General features: G+C 41.0%; 2 protein-coding genes across 2 annotated transcripts; both read left to right on the top strand.

Moving 5' to 3' along the window:
- The first annotated feature begins 1622 nt into the window (after nt 1-1622).
- LOC146975812 (von Willebrand factor A domain-containing protein 5A-like) lies at nt 1623-8752 on the top strand. The gene is made up of 13 exons (XM_085796661.1): nt 1623-1662; nt 2096-2298; nt 2397-2619; nt 3258-3439; nt 3543-3657; nt 3750-3922; nt 4013-4101; nt 4194-4338; nt 6904-6983; nt 7063-7177; nt 7297-7455; nt 8078-8181; nt 8512-8752. The coding sequence occupies exons 1-13, from the start codon at nt 1623-1625 to the stop codon at nt 8750-8752; spliced, it is 1869 nt and encodes a 622-aa protein (XP_085652787.1).
- A 2149-nt stretch (nt 8753-10901) lies between these two features.
- LOC146975811 (von Willebrand factor A domain-containing protein 5A-like) lies at nt 10902-11702 on the top strand. Its single transcript, XM_085795052.1, has 3 exons — nt 10902-11073; nt 11248-11371; nt 11468-11702. The coding sequence occupies exons 1-3, from the start codon at nt 10906-10908 to the stop codon at nt 11545-11547; spliced, it is 372 nt and encodes a 123-aa protein (XP_085651178.1). The 5' UTR covers nt 10902-10905; the 3' UTR covers nt 11548-11702.
- The last annotated feature ends 6354 nt before the right edge of the window (nt 11703-18056 follow it).

Here is an 18056-nt window from a genome sequence, read left to right as displayed (position 1 = left end):
AAAGTTATCACACTGCTTTCTGCTTCGTTCTCACGACCCAGTTTTACCACTATCACATCAACCACATGCTTTGCTTTACACGTTACAAATACACCTACTCTTCCTACTCTAACTTCTAATGTGTGTGTTGTTTATATTTTAATAACAATATAAGTTAACAGTCCTAACAGACTGCAGAAGTTAGTGAAGATCCTTTTCAGGGAATTTACTTCCCATTTTCCAACGAATGTCTTTTTGCCGCTCTCATCCTGTCATGCCTATCAACACCTTTGGCCTTCCACTTTTAACTGTTGTGGGGGCTGAATTGTTAACGCCAGTACACGGTTGATGCCAGTTTCTCGTAAAACTCTCAAACCTCAACAGACAATGGAAAATACATGTCATGTGACGACCACAAACAGACAATAAAAACTCTTATCAACCCCAAATGCCAGGAATTAAACACACCCTTAAAATACACATGAATGAAATATATTTGGGGCTGTGCAATAAACCTACAAAAGAAGAACTAGTCAGTTTACATTTTGCATTAATAAAAAAAAGGGGAGCATGTGTGACTTTTTTTTTTTTTTTTTTTTTTACATCAGGTCAGTATTTTCAGTTTATTTAATTTAATAATGTGGTACAATGTACGTATGGAAATGTGATAGAAATGATAAAAAAGGATCAGTTTCTCTCTGAGCCCACGTACGCCACCCCCCACTTACGCACAGTCGCACACAAAACTCAACAGAAAGTGAAAGTAAATCGGGGGTGAATCAGTGTAGGGTACTGTAGTTCATAACTATCCTTTGGACAAACACAAACGCATTACACGAGGCTGCTGAAATTCATTGTGAGCTTGTTGTCATCCACCACCTTTTCAACGATCACAACACTGCATGTCTGACTCGCTTATGAATAAACACCGGGCTTCACCGGTGTCTTTTGGTTTGTTTGTGATCAGGATTAAATGAGTAGAGAGCCGATTTGCGCCGAATTTAGTAAATGGATGGACCGAACAGGAACCCATTCAGTTTTGCAGAAAATCAAGAAAGGTTGCTGTGTATTTTAATTTATTTTATTTGAAGTTTGGTTAATGTACGTCGACATCGATCTGCGCTCGTTATTTAGATTTTTGTGGACCGCTGGAAACAACGACCAAGGAAATACCACATTACGCGATCGAAGCGTCTCCAGCTGACGACCTGAATATTTTATATGAGCGGCAATGTGGGCGTGTCTTGACTGTACATGAGTCTGCACTCAGCCAGGAGCTGCGCGCCTGTCATTTCTTGCACTGTCTTCGTGAAGGTATGCAACCATTACATTGTTTCCATACGGTTAAGAACAACCCGTATAACCTGTGGTACCTGTGTAGGTGCAGGATGTCACTGTGCTACCTCATTTGTGCTGTTTTTTTCTTATTTTGTGTTATGTTGGTCATTTTACTAGACACGGTCCCTTCCTGACCCACAAACAGTACAAATACCAATCAATAAAATTGCAAGTCTTGGGTATTACTGTAGGTAAGAGAACATTTTTAGTTAAAAAACAAGCTAATATAATTTAATATTTGTTGATCTTTATGTTCTATCTACAGCAGTAACTATCCTGTGTTTATCACCTGTTGGATTGACACGATGAACTGCTGTGGGCTGCTTACTGCCAATAAAGAACCAGGTACAGCACATTGAGCACATCTTATTTGTATAATTATGGATATTACAATTAAATCATGTGAAAAATGTATTTCCTACGTTTTCTTCATAACCGCAACCTCCAACAATTTTATCTATCTATCTATCTATCTATCTATCTATCTATCTATCTATCTATCTATCTATCTATCTATCTATCTATCTATCTATCTATCTATCTATCTATCTATGTTATGGCCTTGGTATTTATACATGTATAATAACAAAGAGTGATTGTGTGAATTGGCTTGTGCATCCTGATATTTTATCATTTAAATTTGATTTGGGCCTCAATGTTGAACGTAAGTTGCACAGAATCCAGCAAATTTGCAACCTTAGTTTTACATCTTCAATCACTGCAGTGATACATTTCTGTTACTATTCTTTTGTGTCCATTGCGTCCGTGTCTCTGTCAGTTCCTCTGAAGAGCATCGAGGTGGAGCTGGAGGTGAGGGACCATGTGGCTACAGTGGTCTCCACCCTGAACTACGAGAACAAGGAGGACAAACCAATAGAGGCTGTTTTTGTCTTCCCTCTGCCTGGAGATGCTGCTGTCTGTCATTTCAGTGCTAAGATTGGACAGACAGAGGTTGTAGCTGAGGTGAAGGAGAAGCAGCAGGTGAGCTGGACGCTGGAGGTTTATCTCACTGTTAAAGATCCTAAAGAGACAGTAAACACTGATGTGGATGTTGTTGACGTGTGTCCTCTGTGCTCCAGGCTCGTGAGGAGTACGATGATGCTCTGAGCTCTGGTCAGCAGGCCTTCATGTTGGAGGAGAGTGAGCAGAGTCCAGATATATTCACTCTGAGTGTGGGCAGTCTGCCTCCAGGAGAGAGCGCCTCCATCAGGCTGGAGTACGTCACTGAGCTGGCTGTGCAGGCTGATGACGGGCTGAGGTTTTGTCTGCCTGCTGTGCTCAACCCTCGCTACCAACCTCAGGGTAGGAAATCCAGACAACATAGTGCACATCAAGATGGTTTTGTGTTTTTGGTTGCTTCATGTACAAAGTGCACCATCCACCCACTGCTCAAAGTTCTCACGCTCAAAGACCAGAGAGAAACACAGCAGCAGAACACCTGCTAGTTGCTCTGCTGCAAAGGGATCTGGGATGTTTTAGTCAAGTCAGTTTTGATATTCACATAGTGGGAAGAGTACTTTCACCAAGAACCTTTATTCTTAATCACAGTGGCTGAAATTGAGATGAAGAGCTGAATGTATTTTAGCCATACTAACTGGATGTTTCAAAGATACCAACGGTCATGTCAGTCAGTCAGATTCAGATTCAGTCCAGACTGGAACATCTCGGCTATTTGGGGAAGTTCTTTATTTTAAATGTCCTCAGGTTGGGTTATAATCACACCAACCAATCCTGGATGACAAACCATGATTAGATGGTTTGCCGTCCATGAACTGGTACAGATATCCATAACATCCAGTAGATAAATCCTCATGTCTTTATCCTCAGACTGTCCTTGAGCACAACCATCGAGTCATAGTAAACATTCCTCCTGCTTTACATTCACATGTTAGCATGCTGCCATTAGCATTGAGCTAAACGCTATCCTAAATTGTTCACAGGAAGTGAAGGTGGAGATAGTCAAGGCGCCAGTGTCCAGGTGACTTCTGTTCCAGCCTCTCTGGTTCCCTACAGTCTGTCTTTTTCTGCCCGAGTGTCCTCTCCTCGTCCAGTCTCTAAAGTAGAGTCCAACTGTTCCCTGGACCCGGTCCAGTACCTCAACACGGAACAGACCCAGGCCACGGTAGGTAGACTGCCGATGTGTCTGCTGTGTGTGGTTGTTCCTCAACATTAGGAGGACATGTCATAACTTTAATGATGTTTATGAGTGTTTTTATGAACTCCAGGTGAAGTTGGCTGCTGGACACAAGTTTGACAGAGATGTTGAACTTCTGATTTATTACAAAGATGCCCACCAGCCCTCTGCTGTGGTGGAGGCAGGACAGGCCTCTGCCAAGTCTGGTGAGAGAAAACTACTGAAGATGTTATTTTGTAGAAAAAAGGTACTCATTTTACAACTAAGTAACATTTTTGGAATAAACATTGTGTTTCAGGCACTCTGATGGGTGATCCAGTCGTGATGCTGAGTCTGTACCCTGAGTTCCCTCAGTCTGTGATGTCTTCACTGGCCCAATGTGGAGAGTTTGTGTTCTTGATGGATCAATCTGGGAGCATGGATGATAGATACAGTGAAGTTCAGGGAGCATCTCGTATTGCCAGTGCCAGGGTATTCAACAAGTATTAAGTCAATCATAAAATAATTTATAGTTTACCTCTCAAACAGTAACCTCAACTATCGACCCTCTCCTTCCTTCAGGATACTCTACTGCTGCTGTTGAAGAGCTTACCAATGGGCTGCTATTTCAATATCTACAGTTTTGGGTCAGACTATGAACACATGTTTCCGTAAGTCATTCCCTCATGTCACTTTGCAAAGAGCCTTCTTGTAATCAGTCTTTAGTGCCTTTGCATGTGTTCATTCATTTGTATGATGGCAGTAAGAGTGTGGAGTACAGCCAGAGCTCCATGGAAGAGGCTGTGAAGAAAGTCCAGAAGATGGAGGCTGATCTGGGAGGAACAGAGATCCTAAAGCCCCTCAAACATATTTACAGCCAGCGCTGCATTCCCAGTCAACCCAGACAAGTAAAACACAGACCACACACACACACACTCAACACAAAACAGCTATGTTATAGGCCTGTAACCAGGGTTCAAACTTAACTTTTTTGCTCACTGGCCAACTGGCTAGTAAGCTTTAAAAATCTACTGGCCAGAAAGTTTTTTTACTGGCCAAAAATTATGTATAGCTGTTTTGTATATTTTTCATTGTGTTGAACTGTTATAATACACTCATAAGCATTTTTAACACATATCATAGCTATTAGCATATTTTTGTGTGGAATAAAGGAGTCAAGTTTGCCTTTTTCCCTAAAAGGTTTATTTTAGGGATGCACATGGTTAACTGTTTAACCATTAACCTATACAAGAACTTGACCGAATAATACTATCAGTTACTCATATACATTTATTTATTAGCTCCTTATGTCGTCAACTCATGGGGGCGTGTCGACATGTGCAGACTTCCACTGCCTTCAGTCATATTATTTAGTATCTAAAAGTTTCACAGGAGGACTGACACTGTGCACCATGAAGGAAGATCAGACGATAAATGTAGCTACACGGACATAGATGTGCATCACCTGTAATAACGGCGCTGCAATAAAAAAAAGAAAAGAAAAAAAAGACGTTGCAGCTCTCCTGCAGCTCCACGGAGGAGCTGTCAGAGGAGCTCTGCTGTTCCTCTCTCTTCAGTCTGGTGTTTGGCTGCACTTTCAATAAGAAAAGTTCCATATATATATATATATATTTTTTGCCGTTAAATAAACATGTGCGCTGCGATATCTGATCAATGCCACATCCATTGTGCTCTGTCTCTGCTGATCGCGCTTATATGGAACTTCTCTTATTGAAAGTGCAGCCAAACACCAGACTGAAGAGAGAGGAATACACACATGTGATGTGAGCGTTGTAATCGGTCACAAATCATTGCTATACGGCATGTTGTGAGCTTTAAGATCTGCACGCCACTGGCTCACAACCCAAGCGTCACAGCCGGGTCGGGAGGAATCAACAACGAAGTAGTTGGATTTCTTTCACTCGCCAGAGTGGCCAGTCAGCCGGCTTCCTTTTAAGCATCAAAGTTAGTCGCCATTGGCGACTGGCGACCGCTAATTTTGAACCCTGCCTGTAACGATACACCAAAGTCACGATTCGATTTGTATCTCGATTTCTGACCCACGGTTCGATACACGATTCGATTCAATTAGAATTTTTTAAAGGTTAAAAAAAGAAGAGATTTTGGTAGCAAAATAGTCGACCAAGCACTGGTCCAAAAAAACATTTGCCGACCATTCTCATTGGTCGATTGGTCGCAGGAAAAAACCCAAACAAACATTTGGAGCTGTATCTTGTCAAAATTAAGTCAAAATCAATATGACTGAACTGTAGCCTAGTATATGAAAGGCTATAGGGCTTTTATTTTGAAGGGCCAAATACAGGAAGTTGTGACACGTGTTGTTGTTTTTCACGGCACGGCAGGTCTCTCTCTGTCTCTCTCCCTCTCTTTTTGGCAAAAGCGACTTTTTCCGATGTTGTTACTCCGATGTGGAAGCACTTACCACCGCTGTTTTCAATGATTAGCGGGTGCTGTCGTGAGCCCCGGTCCCAAAGCGCTCACCGCGGATCCATGATGGTCCCCGCTGCAGTCAGAGGCCCGCACCGCTCCACGCCGAGGACGGTCGGACCCCTCACCCCACCTGTCACACAGCCTCAGCTCAGCCACCTCCTCATCTACTGTGTTTATTGGTGATAAACGGGCAGCCCTAATTACAACAATAATAAATTAAAAACAAAGAAACTATTCTCTTTTCTCAAACAAAATGCTGTTAAAAAATAAACAGAACTTAAAGCAGAAGTAAGTGATATATTTGTGTTAATATAAGTCTTAAATAGTTATATCTTCCGACAGCAATCACTTACATAGAGTGTTTGGACCGAAACACGGGTCTGTCAGTCCCTCTGCTCTGCTCTGAGCCGAGGAGAAAACATTTATCGTATCCTACAGTTTTTATCCAATGAGGAGAGAGAACGGCATGCAGGGCTGTGTGTGCAGCCAAGGGACGCCGTGAATGTGGCGACGTAGGGACGAGGACTGTTATGGTGCGTTCAAGGAAACTCGTAGACTCGTGTTTTTCCGTCCTGTGAAGTTGTATCAGTTCGATCTGGTACGAGTTCACGGGTCGGAAGTTACGAGTGGCCGTTATAGTGACTTTCACAGGTAAAACAGGTCGGAAAAACACGAGTGGGTTGCCTGGAACGCTACAAAGTCGTAAGTTGTGACTTGAAGCTGTAATTTACGATTTCAAAAGCCTGCCTCGAACGCAGCATTAGCGAAAATGACCGGATCGCTTACTTCTGCTTTAACTCCATTGTGGAGACTATTTAAGTTTGCTGTCTGTGCCATCCCAGGGGGCAAAGCAAAAAAAAAAAATAGACACGGAGCGGAGCGTTGAAATGGGTTCTGCCATTTGATTGGCGACAGAGGTGTCTCGGTTTCAGTTTCGACACACGTGTCGTTACAGGCCTACTATGTTACTTCAGTGACATGATGTGATGTTATGTAACTCATGTGTAAACTCTTCTCTCCAGCTCTTTGTCTTCACTGACGGAGAAGTGGGCAACACCAAAGAAGTGATAGATCTGGTGAAGAAGAATTCAGGTTCCCACAGGTGAAACAAAAACACACACTCGCAGTTTGACCCATGTTGTAGTGTCGTGTGTCTTACAAACAAAACTTCTGTATTTCAGGTGTTTCTCTTTTGGGATCGGGGAAGGAGCCAGCTCTGCTCTCATCAATGGGATTGCCAAGGAAGGAGGAGGTCACGCCCAGTTCATCACAGGAAAGGACAGGATGCAACCTAAAGTAAGAAAAGAAAGAAACATAAATGAAAACATCTTCATAAAAAATGTGACCATTAAGTTCTTTGTTGAATACATTTAAAAAAGAGTTCTCCCAACCAAATGTATTTTTTTTTCCACCAGGTGATGCAGTCGCTGCGGTTTGCCCTGCAGCCAGCTGTGCAGGACATCTCAGTCACATGGGATTTACCAAAAGGAGTGTCTGGCACTGTTCTCTCTCCACCAATCACAACACTTTTCCAGGGTCAAAGGTCACTGGTTTATGCCCAGCTCACTGGACAGGTAGGAGCAGCACCAACTCACAGTAAAATACCTCTCTGCTCTGATTTTGATCAGCATTCAGATTTATTAATGTAATGATTTGAGGCCTTGAAAAAGACCCAAACTCAATGAGACTGCCTGTTGAAGTGAAAGATTTGAAGTGATGTGATTCCCTTGGGACTGTCAATAGCTTAAAAATATTTAATGACGATTAATCACATGAGTGTGTCCATTCTTAATTATGATTAATTGTAGTATTGTAGTATGTTTTAATTTGTTCAAAATTCACCTTAAAGGGATATTTGGTGCCATTAGTGCTCAGTGATGGACAAATATTTATGTATAAAAGTAATTTTATTATACAAAAAAAAAATACAATTACAGAATCCCTCAAAACCCTCTGCATTTGGCATAAGAAATATTGTCAAGTAATAATGACAGCATTGGCTGAGTAATTGCACCAGGTTAGCAGAGATGGTTTAGCTTAGTTGGCCTCCACTAATGGATTAATTTCATGTAGCGTCAGAGACCAATGCAACAAAACATTCGTTGATTGTGTGTCCAAAAAAATGATTCACTGCATTTTACACCCCCTGCAATTCAGCAATTAACCTGGTTTCTAACAGTGTAAAACTTTTCTCAGAGTCCAGAGGCTTCAGACGGTTCAGTGACGGTGAAGTACAGTCTGGCAGGTCATCGCTCTGAGAACCAGCTCCGCTTCAGTCTCAAACCTGAAGAGGACACGGGGTAAAATTCATTTAAAACCATCAGTTGCTGTTTTGTATTAGGTTGTGAACTTACAATATTGGATTTGAATTATTTTAATAAAATCAAATGCAGTATTTAACAAAATAATTTTGTGCTGAGAAATTAAGTCTGCTCAGTGACTGATACACACATACTGTACAATAAAATCTATTTTTTTATTGTATTGTAAGACTCATTGATTTTCACTGTCACCTCACAGTACAAGATGAAAATCCAGCATAAATGACATCTACATCTCTAATATCTGAATTGTTATCTAACGGTTAAGACAACATTTGACCTGTGTTGACTCCTCTGTCCTGTCTGCAGATTAACAGTCCACAGGTTGGGTGCTCGGACTCTGATTCGCTCCCTGGAGATGGAGGAGAGAGAGCACAGAGGAAGGCAAGATGGAGGAGTGAAGGAGAAGCTGGTGAAGCTCAGTGTCCAATCAGGAGTGAGCAGCTCCTACACTGCCTTCATTGCTGTGAACAAAGGCAGCGGCGAGCCACTTCAAGGACCTCTGGCGCGGAGAAATGTTCCAACACCAAGTAAGTGGCATTTTCAGTAGCAGATAAAAGTTAATACTGTTCTCATCCAGTAATAATAAAATCTTGATCCCAAACATTTGCTTTTTTTTTCCCTTTTAGGCTACTTTCTTGAACACTTGCTTGGTGCTATATGCCACCAACCTGTGATGCTCTGTGCAAAGGGAACAAACGTTAGTAAGTACAAAGCTGAATGGGGGTAGAACTCATCTCATCAGTGTATTTTTATAAATGACTCTGTGTCTGAATTGCTCTTTTTTTGTTATTTAATGTGAAATAGTGGATGTACAGTAGGAGTTGTTTTGGCTCTGGTATTTATGTTAGTCACCGACAATACCTGGTTTTGCCCGGAGCAGCAAGTCAGGATGTGTCAGCTTTTTTAATATTAATTTAGCTCAGGAGCCAGTGATTTAGTTGATATAGTGTAATGCATGTTTTTGTACTATAGCATCGCCCAAGACAAGTTTCTACAGGAGACAAATAAAGAAACTTAACTTTACAACTATTTACTACAATTATTTCACACAATGTCCTCAACTCTCTGTCTTATTCCATCTTAAAGATGACTTTTGAAGTTCATATGTGAGAGTGAATTTCCATAAGTATAGTAAACTAATGTAACTTCCTCTATGGCAGGATTTGTCACTTTTGGTAGCTTTAATGTGAAATACTCTACAGGAGCTGGGCTCTGATGTGCTTTCGTATTTGCAAATGTTATTTTACAACTTATACATTTTAAGTACAAGTTGTCAGTCATTTTCATGTTGTTGATATTTTTCATCTTGACCACATTACTTTGTTTTTCAATCTCTAGGAGGAGCAGGGCCTGTTTTAAGGGCCTGTAGAGCCAGTAAGTACAAAGCTGAATTGGTTATAGTATATTGAATTAGACAAAACAGCACATCTGTTGTTGTTGATTTGCTCTTTCAAGTTCTTTTAGCCAAAAGTTTTGGAGATTGGAGAAATATTATTTTACAGCTAGTACATTTTAAGAACGACTTGTCAGTCATGTGCTCTCAATACTTTTGTTTCAATTTGTTGCGCCCATGCCAGTGATGCCGCCTATTCACGGATTCTTTAACGCTCTACCCAGTAAGTAAAGCTGAATAGAAGTGGGACATTAAAACAGTATATTGCTGTAGCTGATTACCTCTTAAGGGTCCTTTCAGCTAACTGAATGATTTTTCACTCATTGAACTACAGTAAAATTGTTTTCTGTCAATCACTAGCCTTACGAAAGGGGAGGTGCAGTAAGCCTCGGGCCAGTGAGTATGAAGCTGAATGTGAGTGAAACACACATCTTTGTATTAGTGTAAATTCAGTGAACACTTGAGTAAAAGAAAAAGATCTCTGTGGAAGATCACATCTCTTTTGTTGGTTTCTGCAGCTTTCATGTGTAATACTGTATGGAAGTAAATTTTAGCTCTTGTATACTTTATTGACACTGGCAACATGTGTAGCTGCCCACTGCAATGAGTGAGGAAGGTTGAGCTATTACATTATTATTTAGTTAATGTTTTTAATACTACACAACACAGAAAACTGATGTTACCATGGAACAAATTACTTTTCCTGTGATACAATGTCGCTTTTTTCTTGAAACATGACTGTTGGGAGTTTTGTAAAAACCTCACAAGTCTGTTGTGTTGTTGTAGCTTTTTTGTCTAACCCTTTTTTTCATCGTAACAGGTTCTTTACCGGACTGTGATCCTGATCCCTGTATGACCAGTAAGTACAAAGCTGGGAAGAAGTGGAACAAACTTGTGTATTATTGGATGTAAATGTGAAACAAAATACATTTCTATGGAGGATTATTCTCTTTTTGTAGCTTTAATGTGAAATACTTTATAGGAGCTGCATTGGCTCTCTCTTATACAGGTTAGAAAGACTGAGCCTCTTGAAAAATAATTTTATCATTTGTGCATTTTAAGAGTCACTTGTCCGTCATTTGATCGACTTAACAACTTGTACATTTAAAAAACCTCCTGCAAGAACAAAAGTAGTTGAATCAAAGCTCTCGGTGACTTTATTAGTATGTGTGTAAATCTTTGCACTTGCTTTTATCTTATCTTATCCAACATCCAATATTTGTGTCAAATTGGCCCAGACCAGAGATACAACCTCACTATTAAAATGAGGATAATTTCATCACTTTTATATCCATTTTTCCTCAGCGATGAGTGCTAGAGAGACCGAAGGCACCGCTCCCAAACAGCCTGTCAGAGATCCTCTGCTGCAGCTGGTTTCCCTCCAGATGGCGTCCGGCTGCTGGCTGCTGGGTCCAGGTCTGGCTGCTGCACTGGAAAAGACCAGTGAGGAGCTGGACAAGGCAAAACCTGCATCGGTGGGTTACTGTAACCTTTAATGACACGCATCTACAATGGGACTTGTACTTGTTTTGGTATTAAACAGTGACATCAAGCTACTTTTTCCCCTGAGATACTTTAAATACTTTGCTCTCTTTGATTTCCTGTCACCTTTTCTGTCTCATGTGATTTTGTTTGATTGGCTGAACCAGGTGAACCAGGAAGTGTGGGCCACCACTCTGGCTCTGATCTGGCTTCATGCTTTCAAGTTGGATGCTAAGGAGGAGTGGGAGCTCCTGGCTATGAAGGCTGCATCATGGCTCCGTGCTCAGAATGGTAATAAACATGATAGTGAGTAGTTTTAACAGTGTGTGCTGGTTAAAATCAGCTGTTTGACTTATTTTATCAATATTTTGTAAATCTTTGTTTCAGCACCGTGTGTGGCAGAGTGTGTGGAAGCTGGAAATGCACTGTTGGGTTGCAAGGTGCAGAGAGACGTCCTGGGGCTCTGAGGTTTTCATTGAAACAACTCAGTCTCTATGAAGTGTCTCTTTTTTTGATATTGTCCTCTATATCAGTTCAACTACATATTAAACTTTTCAGAATTGCACTTCATACTTCCCTCACCAGTATCAACTTATGTTTTATGTAAATTTTTGTCACAATAAACTGAAAATAAAGCTTTGAACAAAACAAATGTTAATGTTTGAATTAGAAGTGAACCAACTGCTCTGTGATCTGGTCTTCTAAGATCAGAAAATTTTACAAGCCTGTATGAAATGTTCAACATTATGCTACTCTTTGAAATACCATTAAAAAATGAGATCAGAAGGAGCATAGCAGTTTAGGTTCAATACTATTTTCACTCTGTAGGTTATTACTGCTTAACATTTGATTAAATAAAAAAAAAAGTTACACACATACAGTGCTGTCTCAGTGACTTGAGTTTGTGTTTTTGTGTATAATCTATTATATATATATAAGAACAAATGTAATTGTGTTTAATCAGCATATAATGTTTTATGTTACTAAATGACACACAGTAGTCCATAAGCTTACTAGGCTACAACAACACAAGAGAGAAAAGGGAAAAATATCAAACACTGCTGACACAATGACTCACCTGTCTGGCACTTTTAAGCTCCACCCTTCCGGGGATTTTCTGCACTGAAATCGAACATACCCAGAAGGCGTGACTGACTGGCAGTTCTCTTTCAGTATCGGACAAATACTTTTCTCTGTTTTAAGTTGTCTCGGTACAACACACAGCAAAAGGAGCTGCAGTCAAAGTGTCTCACACCGTAAACGCTGATCAAAAGAGGTGAGCATGTCTTTTCCCCTTCTGTGCTTTTATTCTGGTGATCCGAGATGACATACAGTACTGTAGGCGACTCGTTGTCTGAACTGACAAGTTCACCACTGACAGGAGACGCACGAGAAACCATAACATGTTGATAGTTGATACTGTTACACTAGATTATGGGTCATTTAAATGTGTTTACACAAGAATTTCTGTTCCCTGTTAGAATCAGACACTGATACAAAATGCAGTTTTTATTTTCCTATGTTGCCCTCGAGCAAACAGCTGATTGGATAAATAAAAACAGAAGATCTGCTCTGACTGCGCAGACGCGGACGTACAGCAGTGGTGATCAAAGAATTGTTCACATAAGAATATTCCTATTTCTGTCCTCATATACGATTATGTTTATAAAATAGCCCATTTTCGTTGATATTCATCATAATACATAGATTAATATTAAGTTTATTTCTTACTGCTGAGCATGCACCTATAATTATAACTTCCTTAAACCATTCAACCTATAGAAAGCTCTTGTCCTTGTTCCTTGTTGCACAGGTACAATGAGCTGCCGCTGTGGTTTACTAACTGCCCAGAAGGAACCAGGTACAGATCTCTCTCTCTCTCTCTTTTTTAGATGGCTTTACAGTAGCTACATATCACACAACAGTTACCATTCCAGTCTTTATGCTCATCATTGTTTTTCCATCCGTGTCTCTGTCAGTTCCTCTGAAGAGCATCGAGGTGGAGCTGGAGGTGAGGGACCATGTGGCTACAGTGGTCTCCACCCTGAACTACGAGAACAAGGAGGACAAACCAATAGAGGCTGTTTTTGTCTTCCCTCTGCCTGGAGATGCTGCTGTCTGTCATTTCAGTGCTAAGATTGGACAGACAGAGGTTGTAGCTGAGGTGAAGGAGAAGCAGCAGGTGAGCTGGACGCTGGAGGTTTATCTCACTGTTAAAGATCTGAAAGAGACAGTAAACACTGATGTGGATGTTGTTGACGTGTGTCCTCTGTGCTCCAGGCTCGTGAGGAGTACGATGATGCTCTGAGCTCTGGTCAGCAGGCCTTCATGTTGGAGGAGAGTGAGCAGAGTCCAGATATATTCACTCTGAGTGTGGGCAGTCTGCCTCCAGGAGAGAGCGCCTCCATCAGGCTGGAGTACGTCACTGAGCTGGCTGTGCAGGCTGATGACGGGCTGAGGTTTTGTCTGCCTGCTGTGCTCAACCCTCGCTACCAACCTCAGGGTAGGAAATCCAGACAACACAGTGCACGTCAAGATGGTTTTGTGTTTTTGGTAGCTTCGCGTACAAAGTGCACCATCCACCCACTGCTCAAAGTTCTCACGCTCAAAGACCAGAGAGAAACACAGCAGCAGAACACCTGCTAGTTGCTGTGCTGCATTATTGTTTTAGTGAGTGTCAAGTATCAGCAGTATGAAGTACCAAGTGACCAGTCAATTCACTGGTTGAAGTGAAAAAATAGTGTGACATGTCAGGTGTTTGGCTCAGTTACACTTTCACTCTTAACTACTTTTAGAAATACTCAAGAAAAAAAATAGATGCAGAGAGAGTTGAAGCAATTCTTAAGATTTTAGTGCAAAATGCCGGCAGATACAACAAAACATGAACACAGACACTCGGAGAATGGAGACACTACTGTACTGTATATTAACCTTGTACGTTTGTATGTGAAACCACATGAATTCTTATTAACTGGAAGTAAAACTGTGTCAAGAGTGGGAGTGCAGCTAGAGGTGAGGCTGTGGCCACATGATTTCATGTATCAGTCACTGATCTGCCTGTGGTCTGGCCCTGCAGCTCATGGAGCAAAATACAGCAGAGAAGTCACAAGAACAACTTATCATAACCCACTTACATGACCACAGCTTTCCATAGAGAGAGTTTTGCCAATGTACCTTGTGGCACTGGCCCTGCAAAAGTTGTTTTAAAGAAACTAAATGCACATGTGGGCAATGTCAACTTTTGAAAAAGGTTGAAGGATCTTCTGTGGTCGACCAGAACTTCTGCTGGATGAACAGCTCTCGGTCTCTAATGTCTCTTTAATTATGTTATTCTTAACTTGTCTCCTACTCCCAGGTAGTGAAGGTGCCAGTGTCCAGGTGACTTCTGTTCCAGCCTCTCTGGTTCCCTACAGTCTGTCTTTTTCTGCCCGAGTGTCCTCTCCTCGTCCAGTCTCTAAAGTAGAGTCCAACTGTTCCCTGGACCCGGTCCAGTACCTCAACACAGACCAGACCCAGGCCACGGTAGGTAGACTGCTGATGTGTCTGCTGTGTGTGGTTGTTCCTCAATATTAGGAATTAGACATGACATAACTAATAAATGATGGTTATGTTCTTGTGAACTCCAGGTGAAGTTGGCTGCAGGACACAAGTTTGACAGAGATGTTGAACTTCTGATTTATTACAAAGACGCCCACCAGCCCTCTGCTGTGGTGGAGGCAGGACAGGCCTCTGCCCAGTCTGGTGAGAGAAAACTACTGAAGATGTTATTTTGAATTGAAAGAGTTCATTCTCCAACACGTATGATGTGTTTCAGGCACTCTGATGGGTGATCCAGTCGTGATGCTGAGTCTGTACCCTGAGTTCCCTCAGTCTGTGATGTCTTCACTGGCCCAATGTGGAGAGTTTGTGTTCTTGATGGATCGATCTGGGAGCATGGGTGCACCTATGAACCGCGGCATGGGACATCAGTCTCGTATTGCCAGTGCCAGGGTATTCAACAAGTGTTAAGTCAATCATAAAATCATTGATAGTTTCCCTCTTCAACAGTAGCCTTCACTATCGACCCTGTCCTTCCTTCAGGATACTCTACTGCTGCTGTTGAAGAGCTTACCAATGGGCTGCTATTTCAACATCTACAGTTTTGGGTCGAGGTTCGAACACATCTTCCCGTAAGTCAATCTCTCATGTCACTTAGTGAAGTGTCCTATTCTGCCCTACAACGGAAGAAAGGGGTAACTCCTCAGAGTGCAGTTCTGAGAAAAATGAGTTTAAAGTATTTTTGTTGTCCAGTCAACTGTATTGAACTTAGGATTCTGAAAATTGGTCAAATCCTTGCTTTTGCGAGTAGTAGTCTAGCTGTGTAAAAATATTTAACTCAAACTTAACATTTTACCCTTATTTCAGAGTTACCTCTGTCTGTTTGTGCATTGAGGCAAAATATAAGCTGGCCATACAACGCAAGAAAGGGGTAACTCCCATTGCTTCTAAAATGGTAGTAGCCTGTTGTACAGTGGGGCTTGTTGAACATTCTATACACAGGAAGAAAAGGGTAACTCTAGTTACTGTGTTCTCTTGTTGTTTCACCACAGTTTTTGGGAGTTACTGTGAAAACCACCCGCAAATATATCCCAAATAAGATAACGTTGAGTCAAGATATTTATCTGCATGATGTAGCAGACCTTTAATGTCCCAAAAATGACAAAATCTCATTTTTGACAAAAAATAAGTTACCCCTTTCTTGCGTTGTATTGTGATTAGTGCCTGTACATTTGTTACTGCTTTGTGCATGTGTTCATTCTTCCCGTGAGTCTCTCAATAATCAATTCTTGGACCAATTTTGTTTCTCCATGCTCCTCCCTGGGTAGGTCGTCTGCAGGTTTCCATTTTATTTTAATTTTTATTCAGACAATTCTCAAACTTATCTCCCCATAAAGCAGACTGAGTTGAGTTCACTACAAAACTGTTTTGATGACACCAAAACTGGATCTCAATCAACTTCCTACAACTGAACTCTCTCAAAACTGAAATCCTTATTATTGGACCCCAGCATGTTGAACAAGCTGAGCAAACACTGCCACTTGCTGGTCACAATAGTTTAAACCTGTTGCAAGAAACCTTGGTTTTCTGTTTGCAGTAGGCTCATAGCTACTAAAAGTATCCCAATTTGACATCAGGGTGAAAACAGAAGAGGATGGTGCCTTGTTGTTGTATTTTTTCTTAATTGTAAAAAAAACTTTGTAACAAATTTTAGAAAAATGCTTTCTTTTTAAAAAAAGAAAAAGTATTAATATTACTAATACTATTACATTCCTTTGTATGATGGCAGTAAGAGTGTGGAGTACAGCCAGAGCTCCATGGAAGAGGCTGTGAAGAAGGTTGAGACGATGGAGGCTAATCTGGGAGGAACAGAGATCCTGAAGCCCCTCAAACATATTTACAGCCAGCGCTGCATTCCCAGTCAACCCAGACAAGTAACACACACACACACACGGTTAACATGTTCAACAACATACAACAATAACAGTTCAGTTTCAGTGCAGATCTTTCTATTTCTTTATTTGACAAGCACTTTACAAAAGTTTCATTGTTCTTTTCACATCAAAACCAGTTGTGTTACCACAGCAGGTGTTTTATTACATCTGGCATACTGTAGGAGCAGCTCATGCTTAGTATTTCTTGTTTACTCAGAGTTGTACAAGAACAATCTTGAAGGAACCAGTTTGTTTGAAACTCATACTTACCCCACCTTTGTTATATATATGAATGAATATATGACCTAAACCCAGGTGTAAACTCTTCTCCCCAGCTCTTTGTCTTCACTGACGGTGAAGTGGGCAACACCAAAGAAGTGATAGATCTGGTGAAGAAGAATTCAGGTTCCCACAGGTGAAACAAAAACACAATCTCACAGTTTGACCCATGTTGTAGTGTTGTGTGTCTTACAAACAAAACTTCTGTATTTCAGGTGTTTCTCTTTTGGGATCGGGGAAGGAGCCAGCTCTGCTCTCATCAATGGGATTGCCAAGGAAGGAGGAGGTCACGCCCAGTTCATCACAGGAAAGGACAGGATGCAACCTAAAGTAAGGACATTTTTAGTAATGCAAATGCAACATCACATTTGTATTTACACAAATATCATGAGTTGAGTAAGTAAAAGCTCAGAAGAAACTGTTTTGTCCACCAGGTGATGCAGTCGCTGCGGTTTGCCCTGCAGCCAGTGGTGCAGGACATCTCAGTCACATGGGATTTACCAAAAGGAGTGTCTGTCACTGTTCTCTCTCCACCAATCACAACACTTTTCCAGGGTCAAAGGTCACTGGTTTATGCCCAGCTCACTGGACAGGTAGGAGCAGCACCAACTCACAGTGAAATAACTCTCTGCTCTGATTTTTATCAGCATTCAGCTTTATTACCGTAATGATTTGAAGCCTGAAAAAGACCCAAACTCAATGAGACTGCCTGTTGAAGTGAAGGATTTACTAATAATCATGTGATTCCCTTGGGACTGTCAATAGCTTAAAATATTTAATGATGATTAACCACCTGAGTGTCCATTCCTAGTTATGATTAATTGTAAATTAATCACATTTTTAATTTGTTCAAAATTCACCTTTAAGGGATATTTGGTACCATAAGTGTTCAATGATGGACAAATGTATAAAAGTAATTTTATTATACAAAAAATAAATTACAAATATTGTACAGAATCCCTCAAAACCCTCTGTATTTGGCATAAAAAATATTGTCAAGTAATAATGACAACCTTGTCCGGGTATGGTTTAGCTTAGCTAGCCTCCACTAATGGATTAATTTCATGTAGCGTCAGAGACCAATGCAACAAAATATGTGTTGATTGTGTGTCCAAAAAAATGAATCACTGCATTTTACACCCCCTGCAATTCAGCAATTAACCTGGTTTCTAACAGTGTAAAACTTTTCTCAGAGTCCAGAGGCTTCAGAAGGTTCAGTGACGGTG

Source organism: Trachurus japonicus, chromosome 13 (genome assembly GCF_045865225.1).
Source record: "Trachurus japonicus isolate A0001 chromosome 13, Traja_1.0".
Classification (NCBI taxonomy): Eukaryota; Metazoa; Chordata; class Actinopteri; order Carangiformes; family Carangidae; genus Trachurus; species Trachurus japonicus.
Note: the sequence above shows the minus strand (reverse complement) of the source record. Positions and strands in the feature narration are given on the sequence as shown.

Excerpts from the sequence above, each read along its gene's own strand:
- LOC146975812 (XM_085796661.1), top strand. The coding sequence starts at position 1,623 with ATGAACTGCTGTGGGCTGCTTACTGCCAATAAAGAACCAG. Across the intron at positions 2,299-2,396 it reads AGGTGAAGGAGAAGCAGCAG|GCTCGTGAGGAGTACGATGA; the intron begins GTGAGCTGGACG and ends TCTGTGCTCCAG. Across the intron at positions 4,102-4,193 it reads GACTATGAACACATGTTTCC|TAAGAGTGTGGAGTACAGCC; the intron begins GTAAGTCATTCC and ends GTATGATGGCAG.
- LOC146975811 (XM_085795052.1), top strand. The coding sequence starts at position 10,906 with ATGAGTGCTAGAGAGACCGAAGGCACCGCTCCCAAACAGCCTGTCAGA. Across the intron at positions 11,074-11,247 it reads ACAAGGCAAAACCTGCATCG|GTGAACCAGGAAGTGTGGGC; the intron begins GTGGGTTACTGT and ends TGGCTGAACCAG. Across the intron at positions 11,372-11,467 it reads ATGGCTCCGTGCTCAGAATG|CACCGTGTGTGGCAGAGTGT; the intron begins GTAATAAACATG and ends TCTTTGTTTCAG.